General features: G+C 37.6%; 1 protein-coding gene across 2 annotated transcripts in view; it reads right to left on the bottom strand.

Annotated features, from left to right (window-relative positions):
• Positions 1–13,055, bottom strand: part of PDGFD (platelet derived growth factor D) — a 223,476-nt gene that overhangs the window by 25,043 nt on the left and 185,378 nt on the right. For both annotated transcript variants that reach the window (XM_069469000.1, XM_069469001.1), the window contains exon 4: positions 2,783–2,845. In XM_069469000.1, coding sequence (XP_069325101.1) covers positions 2,783–2,845 — 63 coding nt within the window. The remainder of the gene's footprint in view (positions 1–2,782; positions 2,846–13,055) is intronic.

Below are 13,055 nucleotides of genomic sequence, written 5' to 3'. Positions count from 1 at the left end.
CCTGGAGGGGAAGTGGAGTGGGGAGAGTAGGGTGGGAGAATGAGTTACATTGATGTATATATATGTCAGTCCAGCTCTATTCTTTTATTTTTTTCATTTAGAGAAACCATACATCTAATTTTCAGTCATCCCCGTTAAAATAAGTAGATATCCTCTCCTGACCAAACCTTTCCTCCATGCTACTTTCATTACCTGCTCATGAGTCTACTCTATATTCTGCACAGGTGTAGCCAGGTAATATCAATCATTTATCTGGTGGCATGGCCTTTGTCATACATTACTGAAGAGTCTAGAGATTTGTTAGTAGTTCAAGCCATACTGAAGACACCCTCTACAGTCATCTTGTGGATACGATATGGCTCGTCCAGGGGCAGCCATATTTGTTCCTCTGTTTCTGATAAGGCAGCTCTTTAATCTAGGGGTGGGGGTTTGTGTGTTTCTGACTGATACGAGCTGAACCTTGATTTAAGCACATCATTTCTGTCATATGCTAGGGGTGGATAATACATATAATTCAGTACTATAACTCCAAATCTCTATTCAACTTGTATTGTCTGTATAATCCACAGTATACCTGGCTCGTATTCACCAGATGGTTTACAATTAGCCTGGTATCACAATAGCATGGATCTAAGAACCAAAACATCAAGATGAGCTGACCAAAGTTAGGAGCACGGCAGCATATAAAAGCTTCGAGATTAAACAATGCTTCCCTCTTTTTTGAAATAAAAGCAGGGACATTAATCAAGCCACATAAGTGAAAACTTTTATGATAGCTCTGGGGAAAATGGCTACAGGAGTTTTCTGGGGTAGCTTCTAACATGGCCAGAGATCCGCAGTGTGTAGCCATATTATCTCTCCAAGAGAAAGTTGTGGGAGTTTTCATTCCCTGAGTGGGAGGGAGAAATCTAATTTCTTCTAACATTGGGCTGAAGAGCAATCTGAACCATAGGTAAAATGCAAACGTGTCCTCACGTATAAGCTTTACAGCCGTTTTCAAGTTTTGACTCAGGGCAGTTGACAGAAACAACGATGATGGCTAAGAAAATATTAGGTGACCTAATAAATGTACAAAAACATTTTTTTTTTCCCTGAGGTTAAATACTTTAAGACTAATTTTGAGAAAAATAACTAATTGGGTGTGCCTCCTTCAGTTGCGCAGTAAATATGATCTCATTCAGCTTTTGTTATATATTTATAAAAGTCAATCCTAAAGTTATCTCAATGACTTCAAAATGATAACAATTTGTAAAAAAGATGCTTTGAAAACTGTAAACCACTTTCAACAAAAACAAAGTATGGTTTAAACAGAAGTTAATGGGAGGTCTAATGGCCTTGCTCCTATTCTAGAAGTTCTTGAAGAATGGAATGCTGAGCACAGAAGCTGGTAATAGTTTGCCCTGATCTTCCAAGAAAGCTAAGCAGCACCTTGACTTGCAACGCAAACCAGAAGAGTTTCCAGTGGATATGAACCCAAGGCTGAGCTTCCCCAGATACTCTAAAAGGATGGGACAATGCCTCTTCTTTTAAAGGTCATAGGTTATCCTTAATGAGCTAATGGTCCTTTAAGGTTTATAATTGTGCACTTCAGGAAGAGATGAATAGACAACCCTGAGTTATCATTTGTAAGATACCTGAGAAGCTGGAGGATTCCTTGACACCCAGTCTCAGCTGCGAAAGCTGCTGCTGGCGTCTGCTTTGAGTTATCAGCCTCAGGCTGCCAAGTGCCCAACCCTCCTGAGCTGCCTGAGCAGCTCCTCAGCATGACCTGCCTTTGTGTTGATTTTCACCCAACTGACAATGATTGTCTACATTGAGGTAGGTTCAGAGGATGCATTCTTAACTGTCAAAAATGCACAGATAAAACACTCTTAATATCACTGTCAGAGTGATATTCAAGACTATCTCTTGATCAGATAGTCCAGCAGCTCAATCAGGTGAATATAATAGTTACAGAATCCAAAACTGAGGAAATTCTGCCATATGAGGGAATTAAAAAAAAAAAAAATCCCCCAAACAGCAAAAGATAGTATATCACTTTTGGAAAAAAAAAAATAACTTTGACTCAGCCACTCAGACCCACTTTAGAGCCATAGACAAGCCTTCTCCATGCTCTTGACCTTTTTATGAACAACTGCATTTATTATCTTCTGTTTTATTGCTACATAAGTGCTACACATAGGATCGGTAAAAACAAGGTCTGCTCTTTCTGTGCAAAGTGGATAAGAAGACAGAATACTGAGAAATGACTAAATTTGGAGAAAAAATTGGGGCATGAACCATTTTATAGCTTCAGGGTGAGTTGTGTTTTATATCCAAGTCAAATAGAATACATGCTTGATTTGCACTTAAGTTATCTTACTGTAAACATTGGTATTTTTCAAGTCTGAAAAGACCCTTGAAAATGCAAAGGTTAACAGTGTCTTCTGGAATATTCAAAAAGTTATTACAAAATTCCCCACTTGAGCTTGGGCCATGAACCACTTTGATATGTTTGATGTGTGGACAGACCTTTCTTGGAATGATCTGCTTTGAAAATGATAAATATTTAAGCATTGTCTAGCCCGAGCTCCTGGCAATTCCTGGAAACCTTTCTGGAAGAGAGGAAAAAGGGTGTCTGACATAATCCACTGTAACCTAAATTAAATGGAGGAACATATCGTGCTTGAGATCTGGTTTTTAGTCACACCACAGGTCCTTAATGCAGGTGAAGTCCTTTGGGGGTTGACCTTAGCTATTCTATCAGTTTCTTTTGCTGGCAACAGAGTAATAAATTACTTACTGAAATAGAGCTTGTGACTGATTCCCAGTTGGTCTCTGAGGCTGCTGCGGGCTGGAAATCTTCCTAGAAGGCAAAGAAACGTCTATGTGAGTCAGCCAAACCTCTGTTCAATTCATTATGTGCACAGTTTCAAAATCTCAGCCTCTGAATCTCCTTCCAACTAAGTGACAACAGAAATAGGGCTACATTCCTGTGGAACAGGTTACCATTTGTCTTAAGCACCTCTCCTCAAGAACCCTTCTTGTTCAAGAAATGGGCATTTTCTTATAAGTACTGGGGAAATGGAAAATGGCCAGACAGGAGTTCAAATTTTAACTTGTTCATCTACTGGCTGTGTGAGCTCAGGCAACCTACTTAACCTCTCCTGTCCTTTCCTTCCTCATCGATAAAAGGCTGGTATGGGATGCTCACGTTATAGGTTTTGAGAATTGAATTCATTAATTATGTAATTATAAGTGGCACATGATAAAATGGTTAATAAAGAATAATAATAATTACTGTCTTTATTGGTGTCTAATGTTTATTTGGTTTAAACTGGGTTCTGCATCACGTTCAATCTTGCCTGCTGAGCTAGTCCACAATATTGGTGATCTTTTCAAAGGTACACTAACTTTCCAAAGGGCTGTTCCTGACTCTACGAACAAATGTCAGGAAGGATGGCAGGGGAAGAAAATGACTAGGAGTGACAAAGTACTACTCACTCAGAGAAAGAAGGCCAACGGCAGACCTGAGAACATTGGTTATTTCAGACAAGCCTGAATGGATCTCACAGAAAGAAACTTCTCTTAAAAGGCAAACTTGTCTCTCATTTGTATGTGACTTTCATGTTAATTACTCCTACAAGAAGTTTAAAAAATACAAAGGGAAAGAAAGCTGATTCTACATCTTTTTTTTTCTTTTCTTTTTTTTTTTTTTTTTTACATATCAGAGATGGCTTCTTGACTCTGCTAAAATAAATCACCTTGGTAAATTTCTTCCAGCCTGACCAGGCAGTGGAGGTATTTTGAGATGATGCTGAGAAATATTCAGCCACTCAAGTCTGACAGCTCACTTGCCCAAGTGTACTTACTGAGTGAAAACTAAGTGTCTGGTCTAAATTTCATTAACATTTTGAGAAGCTGGAAGTGCATTTGTTAATTGCTCATGATAAGACTGGATTACATACAAACGTCCTGTGTTAAAGAAAATTCCTGCTGTTCAACAAGAAAGACTTAGTCAAATGTGGGATCCAAGGAATGAACAAGTATTAAAAACTGATCAGTGAAGGATTTCAGGAAATTTAACCCCAAAATATGAGTTCTTGGTATAATATAAAGAGTATTTGAATTACAGGCCCTCTGAAATCAAAGATCCAAAAGCATTGGAAGGGGCTTTCCCTCTGTCTGCATGAACCACAGTGACAGATCAAAAGAACAATTGACTTCCCTTCCTCTCCATGTTATCTCAGTATATTGCAGGAAAATTGTTCAAAAATGTAACCAGACCTGGCCCAAATCATTTGAAATATAATACCTGTCTCTCAGGTTAACTTAATTTGCTAAGGGAATCATTTACTAGTCAATCTGTTTCCCCCATCCATTCATCCTCCCTAGCAACCATTTATTGCCCCGAAACAGAATTACCTATACTGCTCAGCTCCCCTACCCTCTAAAAAGCCGGTATACAAATATCTGGCCTTCACTGGGATATTGGGTAATCGCTCTGTGGTTCTCCCCATGCACATGGTAAATAAACCTTTCTCTTAGTAGTCGGCCTTAATTGTGAGTTGATCTTTCAGTGAACTTTTGGGGAAGAGGGCAAGTTTCCCCCTCTGCCCCACACTAGACATCATTATTCTAATCTCAACCACAGGGAAGGTAGGGAGAGAAACAGATGGGGTCTCTGCACTCTGCAAAACAGCACAGGCATGAAAAGGACACTCAATTCCCACAGCAGAAGGAAGTGTGCAATCAAACGCAGGTTGGCATTTACATGGATCTTCACGAGCAGGTGAGCAGGTGAGACGGGGCAGGAAGCAAGGGAGCCAGTGCCTTCCCCATGGCTGGATGAGACTGTTGGTGGGAGGACATATGCCAGGTAAGACAGGATAGGAGAAATCCCAGATCATAGAATTTTCATTTTCACTCGTTCATTCAATAATCGTTAATCACCTAACTATGGAATACTTTCAAGCTGAGGGCAGAATTGCAAGGAAATAACAAACTATCCCTACCCTCCAGGGGTTCAAACTGTAAACACGTAAATAAACAGGTGCACTAATCTCATGTGGGTGCTCTGATATCAGTCTAATCAACATACATTATAAGGTAGCAGACAATTATGCCTGGAAAGGATGTGGGTTTGGAAAAGTTTCATACAAGAAGGTGACTCTTGAGTGGAGTCTCCAAAGATAAGTAGGTGGTTACTTGCAAGAAATGTGGGGTACAAGACTGAAAGGGAGAGAGATGCTTAGTCATCTAAGGAAAGTGTGCAGAAAGAGGAGCAAGTTACTGGGGAAATTTAATGAGTTATCTTGGACCTAGCGTGTTTGAGGTGCCCGTGCAATATACAGGTAGAGATTTCAGGAGGTTTGCTACATGAGAATGGACCTCATGAGACACAGATTTGGGAATTACCAACACAAAATGTAATTAAAGCAAGTAATACATTATGTTGACCATGTGTGAAAATCAGAAGAGGGACAGTTTTAAAATCTTGAAGCTGAAAATGGTTTCAAGATTATCTAGTTTAATCTTAATTGAACAATATGAGAATCAAGAGAACCAATTCTCTCTCTCTCTCTCTCTCTCTCTCTTTTTTTTTTTTTAGACACAGTCTTGTTCTGTCACCCTGGGTAGAGTGCAGTGGCATCATCATAGCTCACTGCCACCTTGAACTCCTGGGCTCAAGAGATCCTCCTGCCTCAGCCTCCCGAGTAACTGGGACTACAGGCGTGCCACCACACTCGGCTACTTTTTCTATTTTTTGTAGAGATGGTCTCACTCTTGCTCAGGCTAGTCTCGAACTCCTGACCACCAGTGATCCTTCGGCCTCCCAGAAGAAAACCAATTCTTAGAGAGATAAAAGATGTGCTCTGTGTCATGTAGCCATCTTCTGGCAAGGCTAGGACCACCAAATCTCATTCCTAAGTGGAAACTGTGTGGTTGGTGATCTTTTGCATCATTACAGCTATCTTGGATAATGTACGCCTGGGGGGAAAAATGGAATGTTGTCCAAAAAGGGAGTCAACAAAATAACAGGAAAGGCATAAAGCAGAGGATTGGTGGCAGGTTCCACATCGTTAAAGAAGTCTTAGTTATTTAGATTTGATATCCATATTTATTAAATCCTGTGACTTCATTTCATTTTCTTGCATAGACACGTTTAAAATATTTTGTGAATTTTTTTTTTTTTAATGATAAAGGCACTTTCATGCACAAGCACCTAGACAAATGTTACAGTGAGGATTTTTAGCTTCTTCACTGTCTGGGCTGCAGGATTCCAGTCAGAAACTTTAATAGGAACAAAGGATAAAAGATTTCATTTAGTCCTAGATAAAATGTAACTTAATCTTCTCTTAGCAACATGAATATTAGACATTTAAAAGAAACCAACTTTCTTTTATGTGACTTCAAAAGTTTACTATTATTTATAGATGACATGTTTAAAATGAGCTTATAAAAGGGAACAATATCTTTTATAAAAATAAAACACTGAGCCTCCAAGGTTTTAGCCCTGAAAGGAGAATCTCAGCATAGGGAGGAACATAGTGATTTTACCTTCCAAATATATCCTCAGTATGATCATTTCTCATCTCTTCCACCGAAACTTCCCAAGTCTCAGACACCAGCAAGTCTCCCAACTGCCTGTTAGCTTTCTCCCACATGGCAGCTAGAATTATCTTTTTTTTAACGGTAAATCAAATCACTTCTGTTTTCTGCTTAAAACCTTCCAATAGCTTTCCATTGCACTTAGGATCTGGCATAATAGGATCTGACCACTGCTTGCCTCTATGACCTTATCTTCTGGTGTCCTTCTCTGGTTTGATGTTCTACCTTTCCCACTAACTTCACTCTTGCTACACTGGCCTTCTTTTTGTTTTAGTTGGAAAATGTAAAAACTAAAATTTTAATACTGAGAAAAATACAGTTGAGACTGTAGCCCCCCTCCAGCATATTAGGGAGTTGGAATTGGGTTCCCTGCATAAAGCCTAGAGTTCTAAAGGAGCTAGCTAAAATCTTGGTGATAAAGGTATGGATCAAATAATTGTTAGCTTTGTTGTAAAAATATAAAATTATATACGTAGGCTAAAGCGTAAGAATAATCCTTAAAGAATTAAAAAAAATAAAGCATAACTTTAAAAACAGTAGTGGAGGAAAAATAATTTGTAAAACATTAATTTGCAAAATTTAGGAAAAGAATGAAAAATAAATAGAAATACAAAATAAGATGGCAGGAAACAATCCATAAAATCAGGAATCACAATAAATTTAACAGATTAAATTTGCCTATTAAAAGTATAAGAAACTCAGATTGGACCTTTTTTAATCTTCTAAACATATTTTAGGGATAAAAACATGTTTCATATAAATGCACTGGGATGTTTAAAACAATAGATGAAAAAGACACAACAGGTAAATTCTAACTAAAAGAAAGCTGTACACTAGCCTTCTTACAGTCCTTCAAGTAACAATGCAAGCTGCTTCTTCCCTTAGATTTAACCTGCTGCTGTTCCCCCTGTCTGGATGCACTTTCCCCGAATGTTCCAATGGCTGGCTCTTCCTCCTTGAGTTCCCTGCTCAAGAATCAAATGTTAGAGAACATCCTTGAGCACTCTATTTAAAATATCCCCACCCTTGCTCACTATCTACTTAACCTGCTCAATTTTCTTTAAAGCATTTATGGTTATCTGAAATGATTTTATGTTTCCTTTATTGTTATCTCTTTCCCCAACTAGAATGTATGCTCCAGAATGGTAGGGTCCTTGTTCATTTGTTCTCTACTCTTGTCCCAAGTTTCTAGCTGAGTTCTTGGCACACATTCCAACTTCTCTGGCTCCCAGGGTGCACTTCGGGATGAAGACGTTCAGGGACTACCCACTAGTATAGGCAAACCAGTAGTTTATAGCCAGAATCCATTCTGATTGGTGGGTGCCTCGGTAATACTGTTTGTTATCTATTTTTAATATTATCCCGGGTAGACTTCCTGCTTTTTCAAGCTCCAGGATAATGGAGCTTGAAAACTCCTTTTCTGTGGGTTCTTAGCAGAGCAGTGCCCTTACCATTACTTTAAGAAATGCTACAATAGAACAAACAATGAATAATCATTTAAAATGTATCAAAATGGTCCAGTTTGCAAAGACCACATTTCTGTTCTTTGTTACAGCAAACTCACATAAATGCTTTAAAAGCCATACCCTGAGAGAACTATTTGTTAGCTCCAGGAAACTGGTAAACATTCAGCTCTTGATTTCCTTATCTCCTGCTACTGAACTGCAGCATAACACATCCTAAAACCAAGCAGCTGACATTTTGGGTCCTTTGTTCCTTCAGTACATATAGGGAATCTGAGCACTTTGGTGCTGTGCATCCCTTACTACACCTTACTGAGACCATCTCTAGGGTGTCCAATGACCTTCCTGGATAGAGGAGCAAACTGAAGCTCAGAGAGCCCAGTGAGTTGTCCAGTAGCCCCAAACTAATTATTGCTAGAACCCAATTAGCTATGGTGCATTTCTTAGTCACATGTGCTTTCCAACCCACCAAATAATGTTATATATCATTCTATAATTATAGGAATCTTAATCTGCATTGCCTTAATAAGAATTAATTTATATCATTAAAATACTAATTTATTCTCAGCTTCTATCTTCACATTAAATTAGTTCATAATTATATTTTGGCAGTGAAACTCACTGTTAGGCATTTTGAAATGCAACTCCCTCATTCTCTGCATTTACCTTTTTGGAGTAGTTTTCAAAACAGAGAGATCTTCGCTTTTTAAATTGCTTAGTATGCATAATTTGGTTTGCATGAGAAAAGTGTTGTGGACTAGATAGTTGGGGAGCTATGTAAAAATAAAATCTTAAAGTACTACATGAAAATAGAGATAAATAGTTATATATGTGTAGTGTGGAAGGATGTTTCTAAGCAGAAATGCCAAAGTCAGAAAACATAAAAGTTGATATACTTTACATATACAAAATGTTGTATAAATTTAAAATATATAAAAACAAAATGAAAAGCATAATGCCAATATAGTAAACACACTTGTAACAGACAGATAAACAGTTAACATACTTAAAATAAAATGAACTTTTATAAATCAAAAGGTTATAAAAGAGTAGGTTCCATATTATACAATTTTGCTAGAAAAGTGTACAGATATCTGATTGAAACAGGACTTAAACTGTATTCACAACAATATTTTTATTGGTTAGCACTGAGAGACACATGAGTTTTTTCCTTTTTGTTTATTTATATGTTCTAAAATTTCATAATAAATGTCTAGTTTTAATAAAATGGTAATTTTCTAAAACAACAATGGAAAAGAAAAACTGGATTGGGATGTGTGTTATCATTTACCCCTAAAGGCTTCTGTTATATCACTTGTTGGATGGTGTCACCCATGTATTTCCTTGTAGGAAATAAAAGCCTTCTTGTAGAAATGCTTCTCACTAATTCATAATAGAAAATTGTTCAAAAACTGGAACATAAAGGGTTCTAGAATGATCACATTTGACTCCACCTAAAATATGGCTAATGAGATGCAAACTTTTAGTGCCTTTAAAAACAGCCATGAAAACATGCCATTAGTCATCAGCTCAGGGTCATACAGGCATTTGTCAGGCTCCATAAGAGAATAATTTACCCACAGGCAGAAAGTGAATATAGCTGGGGCTATAGTAATACTGCAGGTAATGAATGTTTTCAATAACAATCCTTGCTATTAAAGAGTAAGATGAGTGGGAATTTCCATTTTCAGAAGCAGTATCTCCAGGTAGCCCTTCCTTTCCATTGGCCATTTTATGCCCATGCTAGAGAGGGCAGTTGATGCATTACAAGCTAACCAACAAATAATCCACTCATTCCTTCACCAGAGCAAGCCTACACACATTCCATCATTGAGCGCCAGCCATGGATGTCCAAAGGAATTCCTCTCATGTCCTAGATAGTAAGCTAAGGGCTCTTGTCTTTTGAGTTTCTGGAGACAGCTGTTCCCAGGCCAATACTGAAATATTTGGGGTGATTAGTTGTACCACCTGTTCCTGGATCTCACAGAGGGTGGCTTTTCATTTTTATCCTAGGTGATTATGCTGGATGTGAGTAGATGAGCCATAAACTATTCATTGCTAGAGGGATGTATTTCACCAGCACTCAAAACATATGCAGTTACTTGGAGTTTTTAAAAAGCTTTCAACCGAAACAATCTTTAACTTACCAAGGATGACTTACTTTGGGAAAGTTTTAAAAGACATTTGGCAGAGTATTTTCTCTCATTCTGAATCTTTTTTTTTTTTTTCTGTTTGCTGTTTTACATTCACTCCTCAGAGGAAGAAAATAAAGAAATCTCTCTCCAAATTGTATCTATGCTTCTTGATTGAGTGAATGCTTAGAGGTGTTTCTTTTGAAATTTGAAAGAAACACAGAGGGATTTGTTGGGATTCATAAAACCATAATGAATGAATACATCCTCAACATCTATTCTCTCAATAAATTCTTCTTTCATTCATGACACCCTGCTCTGTTCATGACCCACTGAAGGAAATTCAAATATCAATAAACGTGGAGGCCTGTGTCCTGGGATTACTCTATGGGGGAGATCTTTGAGAACAAAGGCTTTTGATACTTCAAGACCTGAATCTCTGGCTTGCAGACCAAATAATACATGCAGAGATGATAATACCACAATGTTCTAATGTCTACAGGAATAGAACAAAGCAAATAATTAAAAATTTGATCCTGTAGGATCAAACTCTGTGATCCAACCAAACCTTTACAACTATACTTTGTTACAAACTCATCATCAAACCAACTCTTCTACAGATAACGTGGGAAAAGCCTTGGCAGGAGGCCAGGTTTCACTGGCAAGAATATTTAATACAAGGATATCAAAACTCTAAGAATCAATAATTAAAAAGAATCAAAAAGCATCTTTCAAAGTTAGAGAATTTGCCTGTGAAATTTAATAATGTCTGATTCTTAGAGTCATAAGAATCCCTGGACATGAGCCTTGTTATTGGAAAAATGTCTTTGATTAAATAAATACATATTTAATAATAAATATCCTTCATAGATTAGACATACTTGCAGATTTCCATTGACTGAAGAGTTACTTTTACACCTTTTTCATTTATCATTATTGACAATAAAGAACAATGTTTTAATTCAGAACTGCTAGGATTCAGCAACCAATCATCTATGTAATCTTTATGCTAATGTCAAGGTATTTTTTTTTAAAGTTCACTTTTTTCTTCTGATGTTATGAGACAAGAAATCCTTCATACTTGCTAGTTTCTGATTTCTTCAGACTGAACTTAGTCTGGGAGGTTTTTCTCAATATGATAAGCAAAGATTAGAGCAATCCCCAGTCCAGCGGGTAAAGAAGAAAGTTCCTCCAGTGAGCTGAGAAGAGAAGTAATCATCAACTTGAACAGGGTCAGGAGCACAATACTCAAGAGCTAGAGAAGGATCAAGGTATGTTTGCAGAGAAAGAGAGAGGTGCTTATTCAAATACAATAAAAGGATGAACAGCCTGCAATTCTTGTGTGTGTACCGTGACTTGAGGAAAACATAATGATCCTGGAGAGGAGAGATGAATGGTCAGGAAGGTTGAATAAAGCCTCCATTTGCCATGACAGAAAGTCTTAGCAAGGGGCTGTGCAGAAAATTGCAGATTGCAAAATACAACTTGGCTAACAGCTTCCGTCATGTTTGATACAGATCAAATGATAAGTGAACATTTAATTTGTATCTAGACAAATACTGTCAGAGGTCTCTCAATAATGTCTTGCTGAAAAGCTAGGTGCAGATTTAAGTTTTGTGACTAATTGTTTGTTTAATACTAAGAAAACCCTGTGATTAATTATTTTGCAGTAATGGCTGCCATTCATGGAGCATAGATTTTTGTTGTGGGCACTATATGAAACCCTTTCTGTACATTATCTCATTCATCATTTTTACAGTACCTTTAAGAGATGAGAAAGCAGACACAGGAAGCAAGCCCTGTTATTTAGAGGCTCTGCAGATACCTGAACCTGAGGCTGACTTTGAATTCTTTCATCTTTGCTGAACTATTCCTCTTTTCATTTGTAAAGAATCTCTTTTATAAGATAAGCAAACACCCTTGATTTGTGCTAAGTATAGGTTTTCATAAATTCCTTAATGCATTTATTTCTTTTTTTTTTTTTTTTGAGACAGAATCTTGCTCTGTAGCCCTGTGTAGAGGTGCAATGGCGTAATCATAGCTCACTGCAACCGCAAACTTCTGGGCTCAAGTGATCCTCCTGCCTCAGCCTCCTGAGTTCCTGGAACTATAGGTGCATGCCACCACACCGGCTAATTTTTTCTATTTTTAGTAGAGATGGGGTCTCACTCTTGTTCAGGCTGGTGTCGAACTCCTGACCTCAAGCCATCCTACTGCCTTGGCCTTCCGGAGTGCTAGGATGACAGGCATGAGCCACTGTGCCTGGCCCCTTAAATGCATTTCAGAGAGAACATTTGGTTCAATTCACCACTAGCTTGAAAATTATTCAAGATTGTACTTTTGATATTACTAAGCTAATCTTAAAGACTATTTACATTACCAAGCTAAAATGGATGGCTGAGGAAATTATTCTGCTACCTTAGGGAGAATTACAAATTTGAAATGAAAATAAGAAATATTGATCTGAATGATTCATATGTTCATTTTCTTGCATTTAGCACAATGCCTGGTGCATAGTGGGCACTCTGTTGTTGGCTTTATTTTTGTCCGCTAGTTGAAAGAGGAAATACTGTTTCATGCTCAAACTTCAACAAACCATTTCACAACTCTGTACTGAAATTCACACTCCCAAGAACTGCTAAATTTCTCTGTACTTAACTGATGTTATATAAATAGATTATCTTCGTGGTGGCCAAAAGCTAGTTACATTATTAACACTAATAATTAGAGGAAATGGGAATTACAAACAGTATGAGATTAAGGCCATGTCACCAAAATCCCTTAGCTAAAATCATTACCTCTATAAACTCAAATTATTCCATTACTAATTAAAACTCCTAAGATCTGACTGTAGGGAGAAAATACCATT

The sequence above is a fragment of the Eulemur rufifrons genome, chromosome 6 (genome assembly GCF_041146395.1).
Source record: "Eulemur rufifrons isolate Redbay chromosome 6, OSU_ERuf_1, whole genome shotgun sequence".
In the NCBI taxonomy this organism is placed as follows: domain Eukaryota; kingdom Metazoa; phylum Chordata; class Mammalia; order Primates; family Lemuridae; genus Eulemur; species Eulemur rufifrons.
Note: the sequence above shows the minus strand (reverse complement) of the source record. Positions and strands in the feature narration are given on the sequence as shown.